The 20,644-nt window shown below is 36.1% G+C and overlaps 1 protein-coding gene across 4 annotated transcripts in view; it reads right to left on the bottom strand.

Moving 5' to 3' along the window:
• Positions 1–2,601: 2,601 nt before the first annotated feature.
• Positions 2,602–20,644, bottom strand: part of LOC134669563 (glycerol kinase 3) — a 51,930-nt gene continuing 33,887 nt past the window's right edge. For 2 of the 4 annotated variants that reach the window (XM_063527220.1, XM_063527211.1), the window contains exons 6-13: positions 19,306–19,415; positions 18,680–18,785; positions 12,338–12,530; positions 11,450–11,627; positions 11,183–11,263; positions 10,651–10,775; positions 10,094–10,231; positions 7,796–9,559 (exon numbers count right to left, since the gene is read on the bottom strand). In XM_063527220.1, coding sequence (XP_063383290.1) covers positions 8,931–9,559; positions 10,094–10,231; positions 10,651–10,775; positions 11,183–11,263; positions 11,450–11,627; positions 12,338–12,530; positions 18,680–18,785; positions 19,306–19,415 — 1,560 coding nt within the window. In that variant the 3' untranslated portion in view covers positions 7,796–8,930. Of the gene's footprint in view, positions 5,355–6,855; positions 7,547–7,795; positions 9,560–10,093; positions 10,232–10,650; positions 10,776–11,182; positions 11,264–11,449; positions 11,628–12,337; positions 12,531–18,679; positions 18,786–19,305; positions 19,416–20,644 lie in introns of those variants that run through there. The other 2 variants (XM_063527227.1, XM_063527233.1) reach the window with 2 other exon arrangements.

Consider the following 20,644-nt stretch of genomic DNA (forward strand, 5'->3'; position numbering starts at 1 on the left):
TTAATATATGGGACCGATTGCAAGAAAACAATACAAAATACAGAAACGACAGTCAAAGTTTGACAGTGATGACACTGATCACTATCGTGCGCAAGACACGAAACGCCGATTTACCAAACTTACTTGATCGTGACGTCACGATCACGAAGCCGTCTAAAAGTTGTGTGTTTTTGTTTTATAATTTCAATATTTTTTGCGTCCAAGTTCAGTGACAAATTGCTCATTTTCCATCTAGCATCTCAATTAGGCTGACAAACGACGTTTACCATAGGTATTTTTTCTAGTCTAAGTCTGAAATTATCCTCACGGCGTTATGTGTTACATACTAATTAGAGATGTCATTGAAACAACTGGTCGGGCGTACAAAAGTAAAGTGCCTACCTACTTCCTGGTTGTTCGTATGGTGACATCTATATCAACATATATTTTGATTTAACCTAACTCCATAATTTTTCATTAAGTAGGTATTTAGAAAAATCTGCTTGCAACGAAGAACGTGACACATACAAACACATACACTTACAGAACAGGATAAATACAGTCAAGTGGGGTAACTGAGAGCAGAAGGCCGGGGTAGGTAACAGAGCTGACAGCAGTGTACTTTTTACAATCTTTGAATCAGGATTTAGGTACTACTAGTCTTAGGGTTAGGGTAAAGTTAGATTACGAATACCTAGTTCATAATTAAAAAATGACAAATATTACCCCTCTGTCCCCAGTTATACTACTTAATGGTAAAAAGAATAAATGAAAATACTAAGGTCCAACAAAAACCCAAGCAGACAGATGTTGGGACACCTTTTACGATAATATATGACGATTACTAAGTACATAAAAATACCAACCACGAGGGAAAGTGGAAGTGAAAGATGAATTTACATTGATCAAGTATGAAGTAAAAGAAAAAAGTAAATGTAGTGTCAAAATAATAGGGACACTGGACAGGGTAGAGATACTTGGAAATTGTTCCACCGACAAAAGCTTGGCTCTGAAATAAGTACCTACCTTATATACAGTTATGATGATATGATAAAATTGATAAATATAGCGATTTGTACTTACGATTACTGTAGGTACTTGGATTGCATACAAATAAAGATCTCTATCTCTCTATCTAAAAATAAGTGTGTAATATAATCTAAAAATAAGATAATCTCCGTTAATTTTAAATAATACCTTAACCACTTCCTAAATAATAGATTAGGCCACAGGCCAACGACACGGTCAAACGTAACAAGAAATTCATGACCGAGGTCGCTCGGCTCGGAGGTCGCAAGGTTGTTATCGAAATAGTGCAGGAAAAGAACACGCCAAGTGACGCACGCGGCGGTCGGTTCCTTCAAAGCAACTGCTTTTTAGGGTTCCGTACCCAAACTCCAAAGGGTAAAAATGGGACCCTATTACCGACTAAGAGTCCACTGTTGAAATTTACACACACGATGTATAAATTTATGTTGCCGCTATAACAAATAGGTACTAAAAAGTACGGAACCCTCGGTGGGCGAGTCCGACTCGCCCTCCTTGGCTGGTTTGAAGAGTTTGGCGCGGAATGCGGAATAAATACAACTCAAAGGATTTAGGACATCGGGTAAATTTGCAAATAAAGAATGCTAACAAGCTAGAATTCTAACAAGTTTTATCTAAATATGACTAAAAATTGGACAGCAAAATAAATAAAAATCGGCCCTAACAGTGAACAGCATTTTGAACGAATCAACACCGTAGCATTTAATAACATTTCGAAAGCAAGGCCAATGCAAGGTGTGCAAGACTGCACACTTTTTGAGGTTTTTGACCTTTATTTTATGTTTGTTTTTGTTTATGTTGATTGACTCGACAAATTAAAATGGATTAATAGTAGTTCAATAGGTATGATTTTTATTTCAATATCTAATCATTTATTTGACAACGATTAATATTTAATAACTTTCTTAGTAAATAAAGTCAAAATGCAAGCCACAGATCATGTTGTACCATCGGAAAGTTTTAGAAATTGCAAAATTTCCACATGGAAAAAATTCTATTTTTGTATGGGAATCGAAATTTTCCTCTTCCAAAATTAAGGTTTCCGTAGGTTGTCCTTCCTTAGTTTCTTGACAAATTTTCCTGAATTTTCCGCGCACTTTTCCAACTTTTTTAACATTCCGCAACTTGCGTATTCTGCAGTTGTACCTGACTAGGGCATGTTTTAATTAGGAGTAATAAAAAACAAAATAACCCAACAAATCATTTAATTCACCATAAATAAACAACAAATTGTTTAACAATAAAATTTCAACTCAAATTAACAACTGGCAACCTGTCATCTAAGTACAGTACAATTAATTCAGAATAAAAATATATTTCATAATAATTAAATTACAAATTGAATCGAATATACACCTGATTTACTGTAGGTACATTTTATTTTTAATAAAGTCGTACAATAATTATATAATAAGCCCATAATTTACAAGGATAAAAAAATCTAAAAACATGCTCTCAAACAATGCTAAAGGAATGATTAGTACAAATCACAACGATATAAATAAATCAAAAAGCTACGATCACATCAATAATAATATTGATGTGATCGTAGCTTTTTGAATTTTCCTTGTAGATCTAGAATAGACATAAGTCTATTCTAGATCTACAAGGAAAATTCGTAAATTAATAGCTTTACGTTTATGTCCCCAAACCCCCTAAATTCTATTACTAATAAATGCTAGGGGTAGCTCTGAATGTTTCTTAGTAGCCTCTGACCTGCCCCTGTGTTTGACCGCTATGTGTCTTTGTCTGTCTTTGGCACCTTAGGTCTTAAACGGGTAAACCGATTTTATTTGAAAGCAGGTTTACTAGCGGCGGTACTTAGATGTTTTATCAAAATCGTTGTGTTGGAGGTCTATAATTTATAGGTAGCTACTATGTTTTGTACCCGCATCATGATCTCAATTCAACATCAACACCGGTCGAATATATCAGGAAATCTCAGTTCCATTTTTGGCTGGTACCGTAAATTCTGTTGTTATAAATAGTAGGTAACCTGTTCTGTAATCTATAGTAAGAAAAATATAAACACACGAGACAAACAACAGTTATTTACGAGTGAATGAATTCTTACAAGAATAGCTCGAAAAGAAGGATAAAGAAGATCGGTGAGTACTCGTTAACCTCGTGTGCATTACAATGTACGGTCGAGGAAATAGATTCTTGAGCAGTTTACGGTTCACTTTACATTGGACAGCTCTTAGCATAAATGTACAACCAAATTTAACTGAACCGCAAATTCTTAGTATCAACTGAGTGAGATTGAAAGAGTATAGTACCTACATAATTATTTACAAATATGTACCAACGGAACGGTATTTATTTAGAATATTTACTTAGGCATCACATAGAGACACTGTAAAAATGTTGACTAATTCACATTATCTTGTTGTTACTGATGAAACTGACAGTAAACATGATTATTATATTTACACACATCGGTAGGCTAAGAAGTCAATAAATATTCATTTATAAAACCAATAAGATGTTGTATGTAGTTATAGGTAGGTACTAGGCATAAACATGAAATAAGGAAAACTTACTACAATAGGTACCTACGGCAATTCTGAACAGTATTACTAAATAATTGGTTAGCTTCAAGCCATCATCGTGACTAGCATAAAATCGAGCACATTTGTGTGGACATGATTTATTTTGAGCTGCATAAAGCTATATTTGTAAATTTTTATCCTATCCCATCTTATCTACAACATTAACACTTATTTATACATTTTATAATTGTATAAATTTTATGCTTACACTAAAATAAATAAAATAAAAAAATTACAAATGCTTCAAATTGTTCTATAATGCCATAAATGCCAACGCAAGTAGGAATGAGAAAATAATTGTTTCAATTAATGTCTAGTTCATAAACATTGACGATCGATTATTGAATTAATAAGAAAAACATAGGGTAAGCAGTCCTACTTTTGGCCATTACATTTTGCTTCGAGACAATATTGATGGGTGAATCAACTTTGAACGAACTCGTTGTCATGGTTACGGTCTCCTGGGTCACTTTAAAAAACTGCTTTTATTGTACATATTTAAAATAACCAAACAAATATTTTATGGCAGTTATAAGCCATTGCTATAATAAATCATCTACTTAGCACGTTAATGCATTGTAGTACCTATAACTTTTCTTCTGTTAAGTTGTCGCCTGGTTGACGGGACTGAATAACAACAAAAAAGTTGATCCACCCAGATAATAGTGTAACTAAATGTAGGCTTTGCATTGATCGGAGAATGATTAGGTTGTTTACCCTATCAGTCTATAAAAATGCATTTAAGTAACTTAGTTTGAAAGCTGCCAGGTTTTCTGATTAATATGCCCACAGTAGTAGGTACGTTGTATGTATGTTTGACATCATTACCAATATTAATTATGTGTCGTTTTAGACATCAGACCACGAGTGTATTTTGTATGTACTATAAATTTCAATCGATATCTATGTAGATTACAGTCGGTTTAAAGAAAGAGACACGCAAATCATGGGCTTAAAATACACAAGCGATCCGATGTCTAATATGTACCATTGTTAACAGAAAATTGTAAAACTTATTGCAAAGATACACTGGTAATAGGCTTACCCATATTCAGTGAAATTTTGCTATATTTTGGCAAGCCATTTCCATCAGTAGAAAAAGGCGCCAAATGTAAAAAAAATGTAGGTGCGAAAGGTTGTCCTTCCATAGGAAATTTGTATTTCGCGCCTTTTACTACTGACAATGTGGGTTTGCCAGAGTATAATAATACGTCAAAATTCTGTAAGTTTTACCGCTTGATATATGGATGTCAAGCACCAAAAAGCTTAGTCATAGTAAAATATAGGTGTTTCATTCACTAACAATGCGCGGTTTGTCTACAGGTCTGCCGCTGAATTTTTATGATAATATTGACAGAATAGTGAGGTATCGCAGTTAAAGTTGAGGCGAATGGAACGAATGGTGAATGAATGGAATTACATACCTATTTATTGCTAAACTATACGCCCACACGACATATTCTGTAATAGTTCTGGATATCGCCTTAACTTTACTTGTGAGACTTCAAACAAATCTCGCGGCAGCTTTTATGATCGAACTATACAGTAAGTGCAGGTCATTTCAATAAATGGAACATAATAGAATAAAACGTAATAAAATCACTAAAAAGCTGTACAAATTTGAATTTCCGTACAGATATGACACTTATTCCAATTAAATAGGATCTAAATTAACTTATCACCTATTTTTGAGCGCATTGGATACGACTAGCATGGTGAAGCTGCCAATGAGGAACAGCGTCGCTGGGATCGAGGAGAGCAGTTTGTAACGTTCGTCTGCCGAAAAACAACAACATCAAAGTTACATGGGTTAGGTGAATAATGGCGTCCGCCAGCTGGCACGGGTGCACGGAGCGGGCACACGTGCACATGTCATTGTAGGTAAAATCCGCCGCACGCGTCTGCTTATTTTCGTTAACCCGCTCCGTGCACCCGCGAAAGTTCGCGGACGCCCTAAGTCAGGAGCATTCCAAGTGTATAGCATCGGATGTGTGACGTTATTTTTAATACTTCTGCAGATAAAGCTAAGAAGCCGATATAATGTTTAACTTAGCTTTAAATTTAACGGTACTTAATCCAGATTTCTACAGGTTAAGGAAGCTGCCATGTATATCGATCGATAAGTATGCCTTTTTGTGGAATACCCCATAAAGTAATGTTGCACAAATAAATAAATGTTATGTTTTTATATACTTAGGTTATGCGTTGAAGATGACGCCGTTTAGATGAAATGATGTTAGTTAATGTGTCTATGTTAGGCAGGTCAACTTATTCTTGTCTCGTTGCCGTAGTGACATCTCCTGGGTTACTTTTTCATAGTCTTTGTGATTATAATATAAGCTCTCTCCATACTCGTAGTTAATTGATAAAAATTTTTATTCTTATCAGGAATTTATGGCATCTGACAATAGTGATAACGACCGAGAATTAATTTTACTGAAACCAATAACTGAAAATAAAATAAATGAACATGTAATTAATGTTTTATCTATAATGCATTTGCATGTTATTAGAATATGTTAACATTTCTTTCAACAAACTGTGTTGTTGTACTATGTTGTGTTGTAAGTACTGTTGTCTCCTGGTTGACGGGACAGAATAACAATTAAAAATAGTTGATCCACCTACATACTGGCATGATATATGTAAGTACGTAAAATCAAAAATAAGACGTATTATGAGTGAAGTGCAATTGAGATGTGGTGCTAGTTAGAAAAAAAAGAAACTTATCTGTTGTTTTTGAAGAAAAAAAGTTGCAAAACACCTTGATGCAGTTAAAAACTTCCCAGAGACCAATGCGTCGCTATTTTATTTTATTCTGTTCTGTATCCTTTTTTAGTTGCATTAGTTTTTCTTACAAAAATATCAGCACTTGTGTTTCAATTGTACACAAATTGTTACTTTTTTTTGTAGATACACACGAGTAGTAATAGTAGGTCCTAAGGTAACGTAATTTTAGTGTCTGGAATATAAACTGGAGTTAGGCTTCACTTTTTCAAGCTTGTAATTCAATCAGGATTAAATGGCTTCATAAAGTGCAAGTCTACAGTTCAGTATGTATGATTTCTTTCTCAGAAGTATCAAATAAATACTACTTTTTTCACATTGTGAGTGTAATGGATTAATCCAATAAAACAGTTCAAAGATTTTATGATTCTAAAGACTTTGCAATTTTGTAACATGCACAATACTTTGTAATAAAATAGTATAAAATCAGTAAAATTTACTTGAAAGTGCTGAATTTAATAAAAAGTAAGGCGTAGAGAAATTAAAAACGTTTTAAACAAATAATACTTTATTCAATATTCAAGTTAATAGCAGTCTTATTGTTATGTTAGTAAGAACATTAGGATTTAAAATAATACAATCGCAGCGAAACTAGAAGCAAAATTCAAATGCAACACATCACGCAAGACAATACTTTGGTTAACCTACTGTTTACATTGATTAGTAATTTAGATAACAATGGTTCAAACATAGCCTAAACTGAGATCATTCGTCTATTTCGCCTCATTTAATGATAAAAAAAATCACATATAAGAAAATTTAAGTACCTACATAATACATTCAAATTTGATTTAGGTATTTCATTTGAGAATACATTTTATATAATCTATGTATAACAGTTATTATTACTAATAAAATACTGTGATTTTTTTTAATTTGAATCAAGCCTATAATACAAAAATTAAAATAAGTATAACATATTGTGAAATACATTTTGACTGCTTCTAGTTTACTCAGTTTCACTAGCATGGGTAACGACGTTTGACAACAAAAACTGTCAAAACGAATTATCAACTACATATAATAATACAGCAAATTAAAAAATAATGTCTTTTTCAAAAACATCGTTACATTGTTTCACATAACATTTTTTATTTTATTTTTCATTGCAATTGTGCACTTTAATATAAAATGCTTTATTTATAATTTACTAGGCAAAGTACTTATACTATTTTTATGGCCTGAAAGAGATGCAGAAAAAAGTAAATCAGTGATATAATTATGCATGTCACATTTTGTATGTATAAGTAACCACTTCTCATAAAAACTCAAACAGAAGTGAAATATAATTGTAAAAATGCAAAAATGAAAACAAAAACAATGTGTTAAGAATTTTGAGGTTTTAGCTTTTTATTAAATGTTGGAATGTGTACATATAATGGAATAAAAAAATATAATAATTATATTATGGGTTATTTTTTTATAAACACATACATATGTGTTTACTGTAAATAACGATTGGGGCCATGCAATATGTGGTAAGTAAATATATTTTTTTTCCTGCATGTAGTTATTTGTCGAATCAGCTTATAAATTAAGTAAGTATATAAAAATAAATACATGATATATAATATTTATGTATCTCAACTGTTAACATAGTTAACCAAGTCGACATTAGATTGATTAAAATACTTTTTTTTGGTGTTTTAGTGTATATGACTTTCTTTTAATAAGTTGAATTTTGCCAACTATATTATACAATAATAGGTAAAGGATTATTTACATACTTACTATTATTTTAATGACTTTGCCATGTTTGATTGTCTCTTAATGCTATTGAAGGAGTAAAAAATGTAAATCATGATTAGAGTTTTGCATTTTTACAATTACCTAGAGCCAAAGACCCCACACCATACATTTTATGTATTTTTAAAGCAACCCTCACATTATATCAACGTCAACTATTTAAATTTGTGTTGACATTGACAAATGTAGCAAAATAGTTTGTTATATTCTTTAAACCATCACCATGGCCAAATACTTTTAGATCTCCATTCAATTGTCTCCTGCGTTACTACTGTACCTAAGTTATTTTTTAATACTGGGTAAAACAATTTTAAATACTGTATCGAATTTAACGTACCATTTGCTAAGTAAATGAGCGAGATTAATTTTCAAACTTTAATCTTCTCTTGCGTTATATAATGTACATAGTAATAAAAAATGTATACGGCAGATCTAGTGCGCGGGTCCTAGTCTAAGCCAAGATGTCTATGATTTGATTACAACGAAAGCTAACTGCGCTATAAGAAAGCGAACGCTATGCTACTTTGAAATATATACGCCAAATTCATCTATGTATTCGATTCACATACGAGTTTATAGGCCGTTACCTTGTTTACGTATTTGAGAGCCAACGGCATAGGAATTACTTATCACATCTCTTTCTCATACTGATCAAATTGAGCAATGCACGTATATTTAAGTAGGATGTTTCAACGTTTATCTTCGACTGTACTAGTTTGTAAATATTAAATAGAAGCGACAATTGGAAAAATATACACCTCGAGAGGACACTATTCTTATTATTCCTACTCAAGCCTATACTTGCCTTTCTCTATCAAGTTACGTGGGAGAAGTGTTAGAAAACTTATTACAGATCGTCCTAAACAGCGCCGGTAGCTTCTCCAAATGCATATGCTTCCGCAACTTGACGGCGCTGCCCGTTAACAAAGCGGGTACAGAGTCTAAAGGTCCAAGCTCAACCGGCGCGGCCGACATTCTCCTAGGCTCCACTACGATGGGGTTATGATCTCCGTCGAATATGATCTCTGGGTCGTTTTCGATCATCTCTTCTATAGACTCCCAGTTGGTGGCCTTTTGCAACTTTTTTTCCGTTCTACAACACTGACACAAACCGTAATCGCACTCTTTTTTAGCCATGAAATAGTCCGCGTCGTCTAAAATACTGCGCTCTTTCTTAGACTTCTGAGGGAAGATTGAGAATTTTCTGGCTTGGTATTTAAGTAATTCTTCTACGGTGCTACATTCTTCGTCTATTTCGAAGTCTGTGTCAGCGTTTTCGAAGAGAGAATTTTTCCTACTGCCGGTGGAGAGAGTATCTAGACTGTTTAGGCGGGTCATGCTAAATTTGCGTATGTTCTGACCTGTCATGGTGATGGACTTTTTGATGGCGGCCCAGCCGAGAGAGCGTTGGACGGCCATCTTCCATTTTGTGTAGCGCGCGTCGCGATCTAGAAGAATAAGAAATATTTTAGAGACGTAATTTACTTTCAATTCGTTTATTTATAAAAATATTACGTTGTTAAACACAAAAGGGACTAAATTATGATATTTTAATTTACAAGTCAAATATCAATACAGGATACTACATATATGTAATATATTAAACATATATGTTTAATATTAATAGAATTTTAAATATTATGTACTAATTAGGTCCGTTGCGTCGTCATAATAACCGTAAATAAATTATAAATACATCATGATTAGTGGTTGAGGATAGGAAGGTGTCGATATGGGTGGCGATGGCTCGCCGCGCCTCTACGGGCCACACGCCGACGGTAACATAGGAGACATTACTCACCGTCATCGGTGGTGGTAGGTAGAGAGGAAGGTGTCGATTGGCGTAGCGGTGGTTCACCACATCTCCACCGACGACAAGCCGGCGGTAACACAGGAGACACCTAACCTGGCCGTAGCATAATAACTTTGGCCCTAAATTAACACAGAAGTAAAAAGCTCGTAAGTGAACAATAAATACATACCATCATCGGTGGTAGTGGGTAGGAAGGTGTCGATAGGGGTAGCGGTAGCCCTCCACGTTTCAATGGACCACACGCCGACTGCGTGCCCGGCCGCTACGGCTGCGCCTAAGGCTGACATGTCCCAAGATTGCGCACGCACTGTACAAACCACATTACACATTAAAAAACAATGGTAGGTAAGGATAACTATATATATTTTTTATATCAACCTTTTAATAATTATTTATTTCAAAAATATTATTTAATTCGCTGTTTTGTTTGCCAATTATTTTTTACTTGTCAAAATGGCATATTTTCCAGCTGTTAAGCTATTGATAGCGAGATCTAAAACCACCAAGTGACCAAGTAGATAAAACTATATACATATTTATTTATCTAATTAAAATAAACAACTGCTAGTTCGCTGGCTCAGCCTTGTCTGCCCAACATTGTAAATCTAATAATTAATTAATTATAAGACTTAGATCTAATAATTAATTAATTATAAGACTTAGCATTGTATTTACCTGACATGTAAAATTGTATTTTATCAATAAAGAATTGAAATTGATACTTACACACTGGTATTCCGATGAGATCGGCCTGGAGTTGCATGAGCAAATCGTTACGAGTCATGTTTCCGTCCACGTGTAGTTTTGACAGCGGCATGCCGCAATCTTTGTTCATGGCTTCCAAGATGTCCCTGTGGACAAATTTTAACCTATCAAAACTATTTTCAAACATGGAGGCAACGAACGTGTATAATCTAAGCTATTTTATTTTGGTAACACAGGAGAAAAAAATTATTGTCAAAAAATATTTGAAAAAAGGTTTTGATGTTGTCTGGACATGGGTCCAATAGCGATTGTACGTTACAACGTTACGCTTTTGTGGCCACACATAACAAATTAATAACTTCCGCTGGTAATCAAAGAGACAAAAATAATTATATAAGTTGACAGGACAGTAGGTATATATGCATGATATATACGAGAGTAGGTATATATGATGATTATTCAAGCAATAATCAAGCGTTTTGTTCATTAATGCATTTATATAAGTACAGAATTGCATTGAATACATACAGAACAGAATTTTATTTTTATTTACCTAGTTTGGAAACATACAGCCTCCAGCGTTGCCCGTATGATGTGCTGTTTTGTGGTGAATGCCGTCAGACCGCAAATAATTCTAAAACAAAACAATAGCTACATCAATTATAGTCCAAGTTTCCGCATACACTAAAGAAAAAAACACATTGCGACGAATAACTTAAGGTCATTTTCGCTCGAATATCGGTGGGACGAAGTAAACGTTCCCCGTAGAGCACACTTGGCCGGCGATATGCTCTGTGTCCTTTATGAAGGCTACACTTACCCCCTCGCGTCCTTCCTCCAGTACGGCGCGTACAGCCCGCTGAACGCCGGCACGAAGTAAACGTCCCCTGTAGAGAACACCTGGCCGGCGATATGCTCTGTGTCCTTCGCCACGTCTTTAATTAGTTTGAGGTTGTCACGGAGGAATTTCACGGCGCCTCCCGCTACAGCTATTGAGCCTGCAAAAGATAAAAAGCGTCGAATAACTTCTTTAAACTCGTCATCTGCGTGGATCAACCATTTTTTGTTGTTATACTGTCTCGTCAGCCAGGAGACAACAGTACCAGATTGTTAGAAAAAAATGTTGTAACAAGAGAATGCGCTCTACCTAACGAAACATAGATAAATAGCGCATCGTTAAAATTGTAAGCATAAAATTTCGTTATTAATGCCTAACCTAGTATTCTGTGAGCTCGATATCTGTTTCATAAGATGTCAAATACGGGGTCATTTTTGGACCGTAAGCCATATTGTGCGAGGTGATTAGGTAGGTCATACTGAACAACTTTTTCTATGGGACCAACCTCGAAATCCCAAAAAAAAAATTTGGCCTTCCCATAGAAAACGTCGACATCCACTCGACCAAAATGGCCAAAAAAAATATTTATGATTTTGGAGTTGGTCCCATAGAAAAAGTTGTTTAGTATGGCGTACCTAATCACCTCACACAATATGGTTAACGGTCCAAAAATGACCCTGTATTGTGAGTCTAAATTACCAGAATTGTTCAGTTTCACAAGTACTTCACTATCATACTTCTATAAGACTAAGATTCTGATAATTAAATTGCGTATATTAGTTTTATTTCTGCTCGTTAATTTTTAACTTGTGTGTGTTTGAATTTAAAAACAACTTGAGTAGTACCATAAACACTCTGTGATTTACCAACCTTCTAATGCATATACAGGCGGTGCTTGTGGTCCCAGCTTGTACGCTACTGTTGTGAGGAGGCCGTGGGTGGACTGCACTCGTCGGGAGCCAGTATTGTAGAGGAGGAAACAGCCGCTTCGGTAGGTGTTCTTGGCCTGGCCCGCTGACAGGCAGTTCTGACCGACTAGGGCTGATTGCTGGTTGCCTAATATCTGGTGAACAAACAAACATTAATTAACACTTAAAGCGTTTGTGTCACTTTTTTAGTACAGGTACTAAATGAAGCGCCAAGTTTAAACACTAAGTGCAGGCTAGAAAAGAAAGTACGTTAAAGAAAGTGTGAGAATTGTACTTTTTTTCCTAGTTTAAGACAATATCAGACAAAATTCGGTTTATCCGCAGGCTGCAGTTGAAATTTGAAATTCGCTGAATTTGCGACAGAGTATGTTCCTGACACCATAGAATATAAAGTAAATAGCCAAAGTGTTTTCTTTCTGTTCTATTACTAGATGAGTAAGACATTGTTATTTTATATAAAGCTCATTAAATCATAGATTAATTCTAAGTCAAAAATTGCGAAATATATCTTGTCCCATTTTTGTGACATTGTCGATAATACTGGTAACAAAGTACCATTTAGCACGTCCTAAAAAACGGACAGTGCCGGCTTGTGCGGAGACAAGATTGTGACAAAAAACGGACATTGCCATACATAGGGTATATACTTTTTTTTCATTTATCGTCGTTTTATAGGCTATTGTTGCGTTGGAGTTACGTTATACATAAGTATATGTGTACATTTTTTTATATTTTAACTCAGAAGAGTGAGAGTGAGATAACAAAAAAGACGACAATGACGAAATTTTACTAGAGGCAGATTGTACATCGCCTTGCCCCAATCTGACTCTTTTTCAGCCAGGTCACTTTGTAAGAGGATGTCAAATATAATGGACAAATATATGTTCATTTATGAACACGCGTGCTTTTATTCCTATTGTCATGCTATTAAAGTTTAGTGCGCTTCATTGTGAATGGCACTGTCTGTAATTAAATATAATTTCGAAGTCTAACGTGGTCCTTGTGGGAAAAAAAGTTGTTCATGATAATCGACCTAATGACCTAAACACGACCTGTCCTCTAGTACTCCATCTACAAAACCTAATTCCTCGCCATTAAACGCATAACTCGCTTTAGTATCCAAATTATTGACACGTCTTGAAATGTCCTACGGTTAAAACCTATTTCAAGTCGATGATGAAGATGCTTCAGTTCCTGAGGACTGTAAAATGTAATCTCTACGGAATTCAGGAGAGTAAATAGCTAATTTCGAATCTAGTCTTTCATATGTCGGGCAGACGAAGCAAAGCATTTCTACTAGGGTACAAGAACATATTATTATAGCTGATGATGTCAAGCACCGCCAACTAAAGCCTGCGGTCTGGGAGCATGACATAGATAAGACTCTGGTTCTCACCAAGTAGGAACCATATATTCCCAAAATGTTGCCAGAGGCCATTGAGACTGAAAAATATCTAAACTTTTACTGGAACTACAGCTACAGTCTACCAACAGCTTTGGTTTCAGATAGTTCGGGTAATAAGAACACAAGCAAGACATACAACTGTGAGACCATAGTGATAAACGGTGTGGTCATTTAAGTAAAGTAATATTACTTACAATAATTGTAATGTGTAACTAGCTTTATGAGCCTATTTTCCATGTATACGTAGCTTTAAAATGTATATTTTTTGTTTAATATACCTGTACTTGGGTCGTTTTAACATCAACACTAGAAGTAAATATGGTATTATTATCTTTCCCATAAGTTTTTTCTTCTTAGTAATCGAATTAAACATTTTTTTCAAACATTCACTAAAGTTATTGAAATAATTTTAAATTTTCTTGCCCTGTAATTCTTTAAAAAAAAAAATATTTTTAAACTGCACAACGGCAGCGTCCGTTTTTTAGGACAACCTTGGGAGCAATCAATATACAGTGAAACCTGGTTAAGTGGGACCTGGATAAGTGAGAAACCTCTATAGCTGGGACTCATGTTGCGGTCCCGACACTTTAGCACTGAATTACCTCTGTTAGTGAGATAAAACGAACCTCTATAACTGGGATTAGTTGTTGTGATTTTATAGTCACATTTACCTCTATAATTGAGACAGAGAGTGTATTTTACCTCTTTTACTGAGACTATATTTATAAGATCCTAATTGTTTTTTTAGAATTTTATACGAATTACCTCTGTATCTGAGATAACGTCAATCTATGACCTCTCTAACTTGGACTTTATTGATCTATTTCCGAATTCTTACTAACTCTTACTTTATCCACAAATTCCGCATTTGCTTAACTAGTTGTGTCTAAACGACTGCAAGTTTCATTTAGTTACTTTATGTAGTTAAAACTATCGAAAAGAAAGCTGAAATCTTGATAAGTAAAAAGAATAAACAAATTTTCATTAAATAAATTTCTAAGAAACAATGAAGTCCATATCAAATTTAATTGAAAAAATCTATCCTTTGGAAAATCATTCAAAATAAATTCAACGAAATATTTAAACAGAGGACAAAAATATTTAGGAGAAGGATTATTTTACCTAAACATTTAAAGATAATAACAAATATCTTATTAACCACCTCTATAACTGAGATATATCCTCTATTCTCACCTCTATTAAGAGTGCTATTACATTTCGGGGTTGAGCGAGTTTAGGTATTTTACGCGCTGCGGCAGGCCGTGCGAGCTCAGTATTCCGATCCCTTCTACCACACTCGCACTACAATGATGGATTAAACATTCTTGATCCTTCGCGAAGCATATTGAAATCAACCATAACAACACTAACTGTACTTAACTTATAAAGTCCTAAAACTGTTATTTGGTAAGTACGAAAATACTAAATGCAGTGCAAATGTACATAGGGGCTGTTCATAAATTACGTCATCTATTTTTGACCCCCCCATCCCTCAAATCATCCAAAAATCATGCTTCGGATGACTCTGTTTCCTCCAACGTCGTGCTACCATCATCCGATGTCCAGACCCCCTCCCCCTTCCTCCCATTTGAAACGACGTAATTTATGAATAGCCCCCTACTCGTACTTATGAACGTATATTACTCGAAAGAAATTATAGGTACTGGCTTATTTACAAGAAACAAGTTACAAGAAACTGAAGATACACAGGGTCTGATGATGGAGCTGGAAGGTGGCCACGGGTACCAGTCTATCATGTAACTAAACCACTTCGTGTTTGGGCTCGTTTGATTCGTCTCAACAAGATCTTTGACACTGAAGATACACAGGGTCTGATGATGGAGCTGGAAGGTGGCCACGGGTACCAGTCTCTCATGTAACTAAACAATTTCGTGTTTGGGCTCGTTTGATTCGTCTCAACAAGATCTTTGACACAAGACAGTACTCAGGGTCTGATGATGGAGCTGGAAGGTGGTCACCATTACCAATCAACCATACAACTAAACCACATCGTGTTTAGGCTCGTTTTATTCATCTCAACAAGATCTTTGACACTATATAGGTGATACTCAGAGTCTGATGATGGAGCTGGAAGTTGGTTACTGGTACCAATCAACCATGCAACTAAACCACTTCATGTTTAGGCTCGTTTGACTAGTCTCAACAAGATCTTTGACACTAGGTGATACTCAGAGTCTGATGATGGAGCCGGAAGGTGGTCACCGGTACCAATCAACCATGCAACTAAACCACTTCATGTTTAGGCTCGTTTGATTAGTCTCAACAAGATCTTTGACACTAGGTGATACTCAGAGTCTGATGATGGAGCTGGAAGGTGGTCACCGGTACCAATCAACCATGCAACTAAACCACTTCGTGTTTAGGCTCGTTTGATTCGTCTCAACAAGATCTTTGACACTAGGTGATAAACCAAACACGAAGCCCAAACACGAAGCCCAAACACGAAGTGGTTCAGTTATGTGATAGACTGGTACCCGTCGCCACCTTCGAGCTCCATCATCAGACCCTGAGTAGTATCTTGTGTCAAAGATCTTGTTGCGACGAATCAAACGAGCCCAAACACGAAGTGGTTTAGTTGCATGGTTGATTGGTACCGGTGACCACCTTCCGGCTCCATCATCAGACCCTGAGTACTATCTTGTGTCAAAGATCTTGTTGAGACGAATAAAACGAACCTAAACACGAAGTGGTTTAGTTGCATGGTTGATTGGTACCGGTGACCACCTTCCAGCTCCATCATCAGACCCTGAGTACTATCTTGTGTCAAAGATCTTGTTGAGACGAATCAAACGAGCCTAAACACGAAGTGGTTTAGTTGCATGGTTAATTGGTACCGGTGACCACCTTCCGGCTCCATCATCAGACCCTGAGTACTATCTTGTGTCAAAGATCTTGTTGAGACGAATCAAACGAGCCCAAACACGAAGTGGTTTAGTTGCATGGTTGACTGGTACTGGTGACCCCCTTCCGGCTCCATCATCAGACCCTGAGTACTATCTTAAGTCAAAGATCTTGTTGAGCCGAATCAAACGTGCCCAAACACGAAGTGGTTTATTTGCATGGTTGATTGGTACCGGTGACCACCTTCCGGCTCCATCATCAGACCCTGAGTACTATTTTGTGTCAAAGATCTTGTTGAGATGAATAAAACGAGCCTAAACACAAAGTGGTTTAGTTGCATGGTTGATTGGTACCGGTGACCACCTTCCGGCTCCATCATGAGACCCTGAGTACTATCTTGAGTCAAATAAATACATATAGAATGTCAGGTCGTTTCAAATATTTTTAATTCTGTCCGGTAGTTTATTAAACTGTACCATTATAAATTATAATACTATACTTAAAAACAGTGCTAGGATCAAAGTCTCTCGTTGCGGTTTACACGCACACAGTATAGCGTTTTACACGGCGCCCGCCGCACACAATGATAAAAAACCTCGTCGTCGCCGTTGAAAATGTGCGGAGCCGACCGACACACGTCCTGCCTGTACAAGCTCTGCCGCGGCACTGAGCTGGCGAGCGCGCGTCATCGGTAATATAGAGTAGTTTTCAAAAAATTGCCAAAAAATTATAGTAGAATTTCATAAACACTAATGTATACCAACAGTATAAGCAAACGTTGCAGATTGCTTGAGTATGAAAATGACTTCGATATTAAGTAGATTTTCGTAGAAATTGACACTTGTTTCGGAGAGAAAATTGAGTTCGTTTTACTTTGATTTTCTCTTTCTCAAAGGTATGTAGGAAAAATATCGTTTGATATGCCTAAAGTACAGGGTATTAGTAATACAAAATAGCCAGGTTTAGCAGAGTAAACTTCTCAACATTTCCAAATAAGAGCTTGCCGTTCAGTGCTTCACGCGGTTTTTCGGAAACGACCATCAGAAAAAAATTCATTACTAATTTAATAAGTCCTTTTTCTAATATTTACAACGATATTTAAAAAGATAAGAAGACGCTTTTACTGGAACAAGTACTCATTGTTTCTAATAATGAGCACAAAGTCCTGAATTTCGTCGACTAGTATCATCAATTTTGCATTATTTCGACTTTTCTTGTAAGAGCGCTCTTAATGGGACCCTCTGTAAATGAGACAGAAATTTATTTGTACCTGGCTAACTGGGAGCCTGGGTAAGTGGAAAACCTCTTTAAGTGAGACAAATTTGCTCGTCCCTTGAGATCTCACTTATCCAGGTTTCACTGTATAAGGTTCGTGGCAATGTCCGTTTTAACGGACGTCCTGAAAACCCTACTTTCAGAATGCTTTTAATTTTTTTTTCTCAAATTATGTACTGTTTTACTCATTACTATGACCCAAAAACATTCCACGTGATAGGTGGATACATTATTTCATGTCTTGCCATGTTAAGGGTTAATACATTTTTTTAGCTATACTGTATTAGCAGGAGTGGTCTCCAGCCACTACGGACAACACCGAATCCAGGTAAATACGAATTTGCGAAAAAAGCTACATTGATATAAAGTTACTGTATCTTTATGCAGTCAATGTGTAAAAAAAGCTGCAGTTAATATTAAACACGCGATTTGTGACGTTAAAATAAACATAGACAATATAAAAGGTGTAATCACAGACAAAACATCCTCCAGACTGAGCATAGTCGCGCTACCCCCTCTGCCACGCATACGGGAAATTTACTCCATGTTCGAGTCGAAAGTGTCTTTGTGTGACGTCCGCGTCTTTGAACGGACCAATCACGGCACGAGACTTCGCTCACCTCATCCCGCGCACCCCCGTATTTTTGGCATCATCGGTTTCATGAAATAATTGCTCTAAACTCGGTCTAGTCAAGTGGATTCCTAGTCTATGGGTGTAATTTATAAGAATAAAATACTTACCCCCGATATCCTAATTCCGTCTAAGATTGATCCGTCTTTGACTACGCCGTACACTTCGGAACTGCTTCGTATTTGGGCCAATGAGTCTCGGTGGATTCCGAATAACCTAGAAAACATAAAAAAATATAAAAAATAACGGAAATCCAAGCGATGCAAAATGCATTATGTTTTTAGGGTTCCGTACCCAAAAGGTAAAACGGGGGTCCCGTTTACGGGGTATTACTAAGACTTCGCTGTCCGTCCGTCCGTCTGTCCGTCTGTCTGTCACCAGGCTGTATCTCACGAACCGTGATAGCTAGACAGTTGAAATTTTCACAGATGATGTATTTCTGTTGCCGCTATAACAACAAATACTAAAAACAGAATAAAATAAAGATTTAAATGGGGCTCTCATACAACAAACGTGATTTTTGACCAAAGTGAAGCAACGTCGGGCGTGGTCAGTACTTGGATAGGTGACCGTTTTTTTTTTGCTTTATAGTACGGAACCCTTCGTGCGCGAGTCCGACTCGCACTTGCCCGGTTTTTTAAATAGACAGACACATATATGCTATAGGTGTTAGGTACCTTAAATTTAGTATTTTTTTTTTAAATAAAATACGTGTTTAAAGAAATTTGATTCTTACCTACACAACATAGGGTCCCAATTCAAAGTTTCCAGGTTCATCAGAAGTGTTCGCGAAGCGTTGGTAACATCAGTAATATGCAGACCTCCTCGCGGACCGCCAGTTAAGTTCTGTAATTTAGAAAGTCTAGTTTTACAAGAAAATTAAGGCTATGATTTTACATGATGATCATTTGTTACTTTATAACCATACATCGTTATCGCGGGAGCAAATATAAATTTATTAAGGCCGTTCCCGTACCCAAATGAAATCTACAATCGAGGCTCCCCTCACGCCACCCGTCCCGCCCCTAGATACAATGACGATACAACAGCGCCACGCAAAAAGTAGCGACTTGAAATGAACTAACAGGACACTGATTTGTAAAACGTATTACTTAATACTGAAAAAGCATGCTGCATCTCATAGATGGCGTTAAAAGTTAAAATGGAAAAATAAATGAAACATAGTGTAAATTAAATATTCATTTTAATGAAGTCAACTCTTATTTCAATAATATTTAATTATAAGGGTAAATACAGTTTATATTTAAACAAATTAATGACTGCAAGTTTTCTATAATATCATTATTTATTAGGTATACTGTGCAGGTATATCATCGATATTTATTAAAAAAAACCGGGCAGGTGCGAGTCGGACTCGCGCACGAAGGGTTCCGTACCATAATGCAAAAAAAAAAAAACAAAAAAAAAAGCAAAAAAACGGTCACCCATCCAAGTACTGACCACTCCCGACATTGCTTAACTTTGGTCAAAAATCACGTTTGTTGTATGGGAGCCCCATTTAAATCTTTATTTTATTCTGTTTTTAGTATTTGATGTTATAGCGGCAACAGAAATACATCATCTGTGAAAATTTCAACTGTCTAGCTATCACGGTTCGTGAGATACAGCCTGGTGACAGACGGACGGACGGACGGACAGCGAAGTCTTAGTAATAGGGTCCCGTTTTACCCTTTGGGTACGGAACCCTAAAAAGTTAGGGCATACCGATACAAGTGCGAAAAATAGGTAATTCGCACATGTATCGTACAACGTTTTACAGTACATAATATGGCCCTTTAAATTTTCGACATAGTTACGTAATGTGCTAATTATCGCACTAATGCGGTAAAGCAGCACCATATTGTAATAGTAAGGTGTATTCGGGTAATACCGAATGTCGGATAATTCCGAAATTCAGATGAAAATCACCCTTAATTCCATCATAATAAAAGTCTCTTTTCGGAACTATCCGACAGTTTTCGACATTCGGAATTACCCGAGTAAACCTTACCTACATTACGTTTACAAGTGCGGCAAATAGGAAATTCGAAACGAGTGGCGTTTTGAATCGACAC

Source organism: Cydia fagiglandana, chromosome 1 (genome assembly GCF_963556715.1).
Source record: "Cydia fagiglandana chromosome 1, ilCydFagi1.1, whole genome shotgun sequence".
NCBI lineage: Eukaryota > Metazoa > Arthropoda > Insecta > Lepidoptera > Tortricidae > Cydia > Cydia fagiglandana.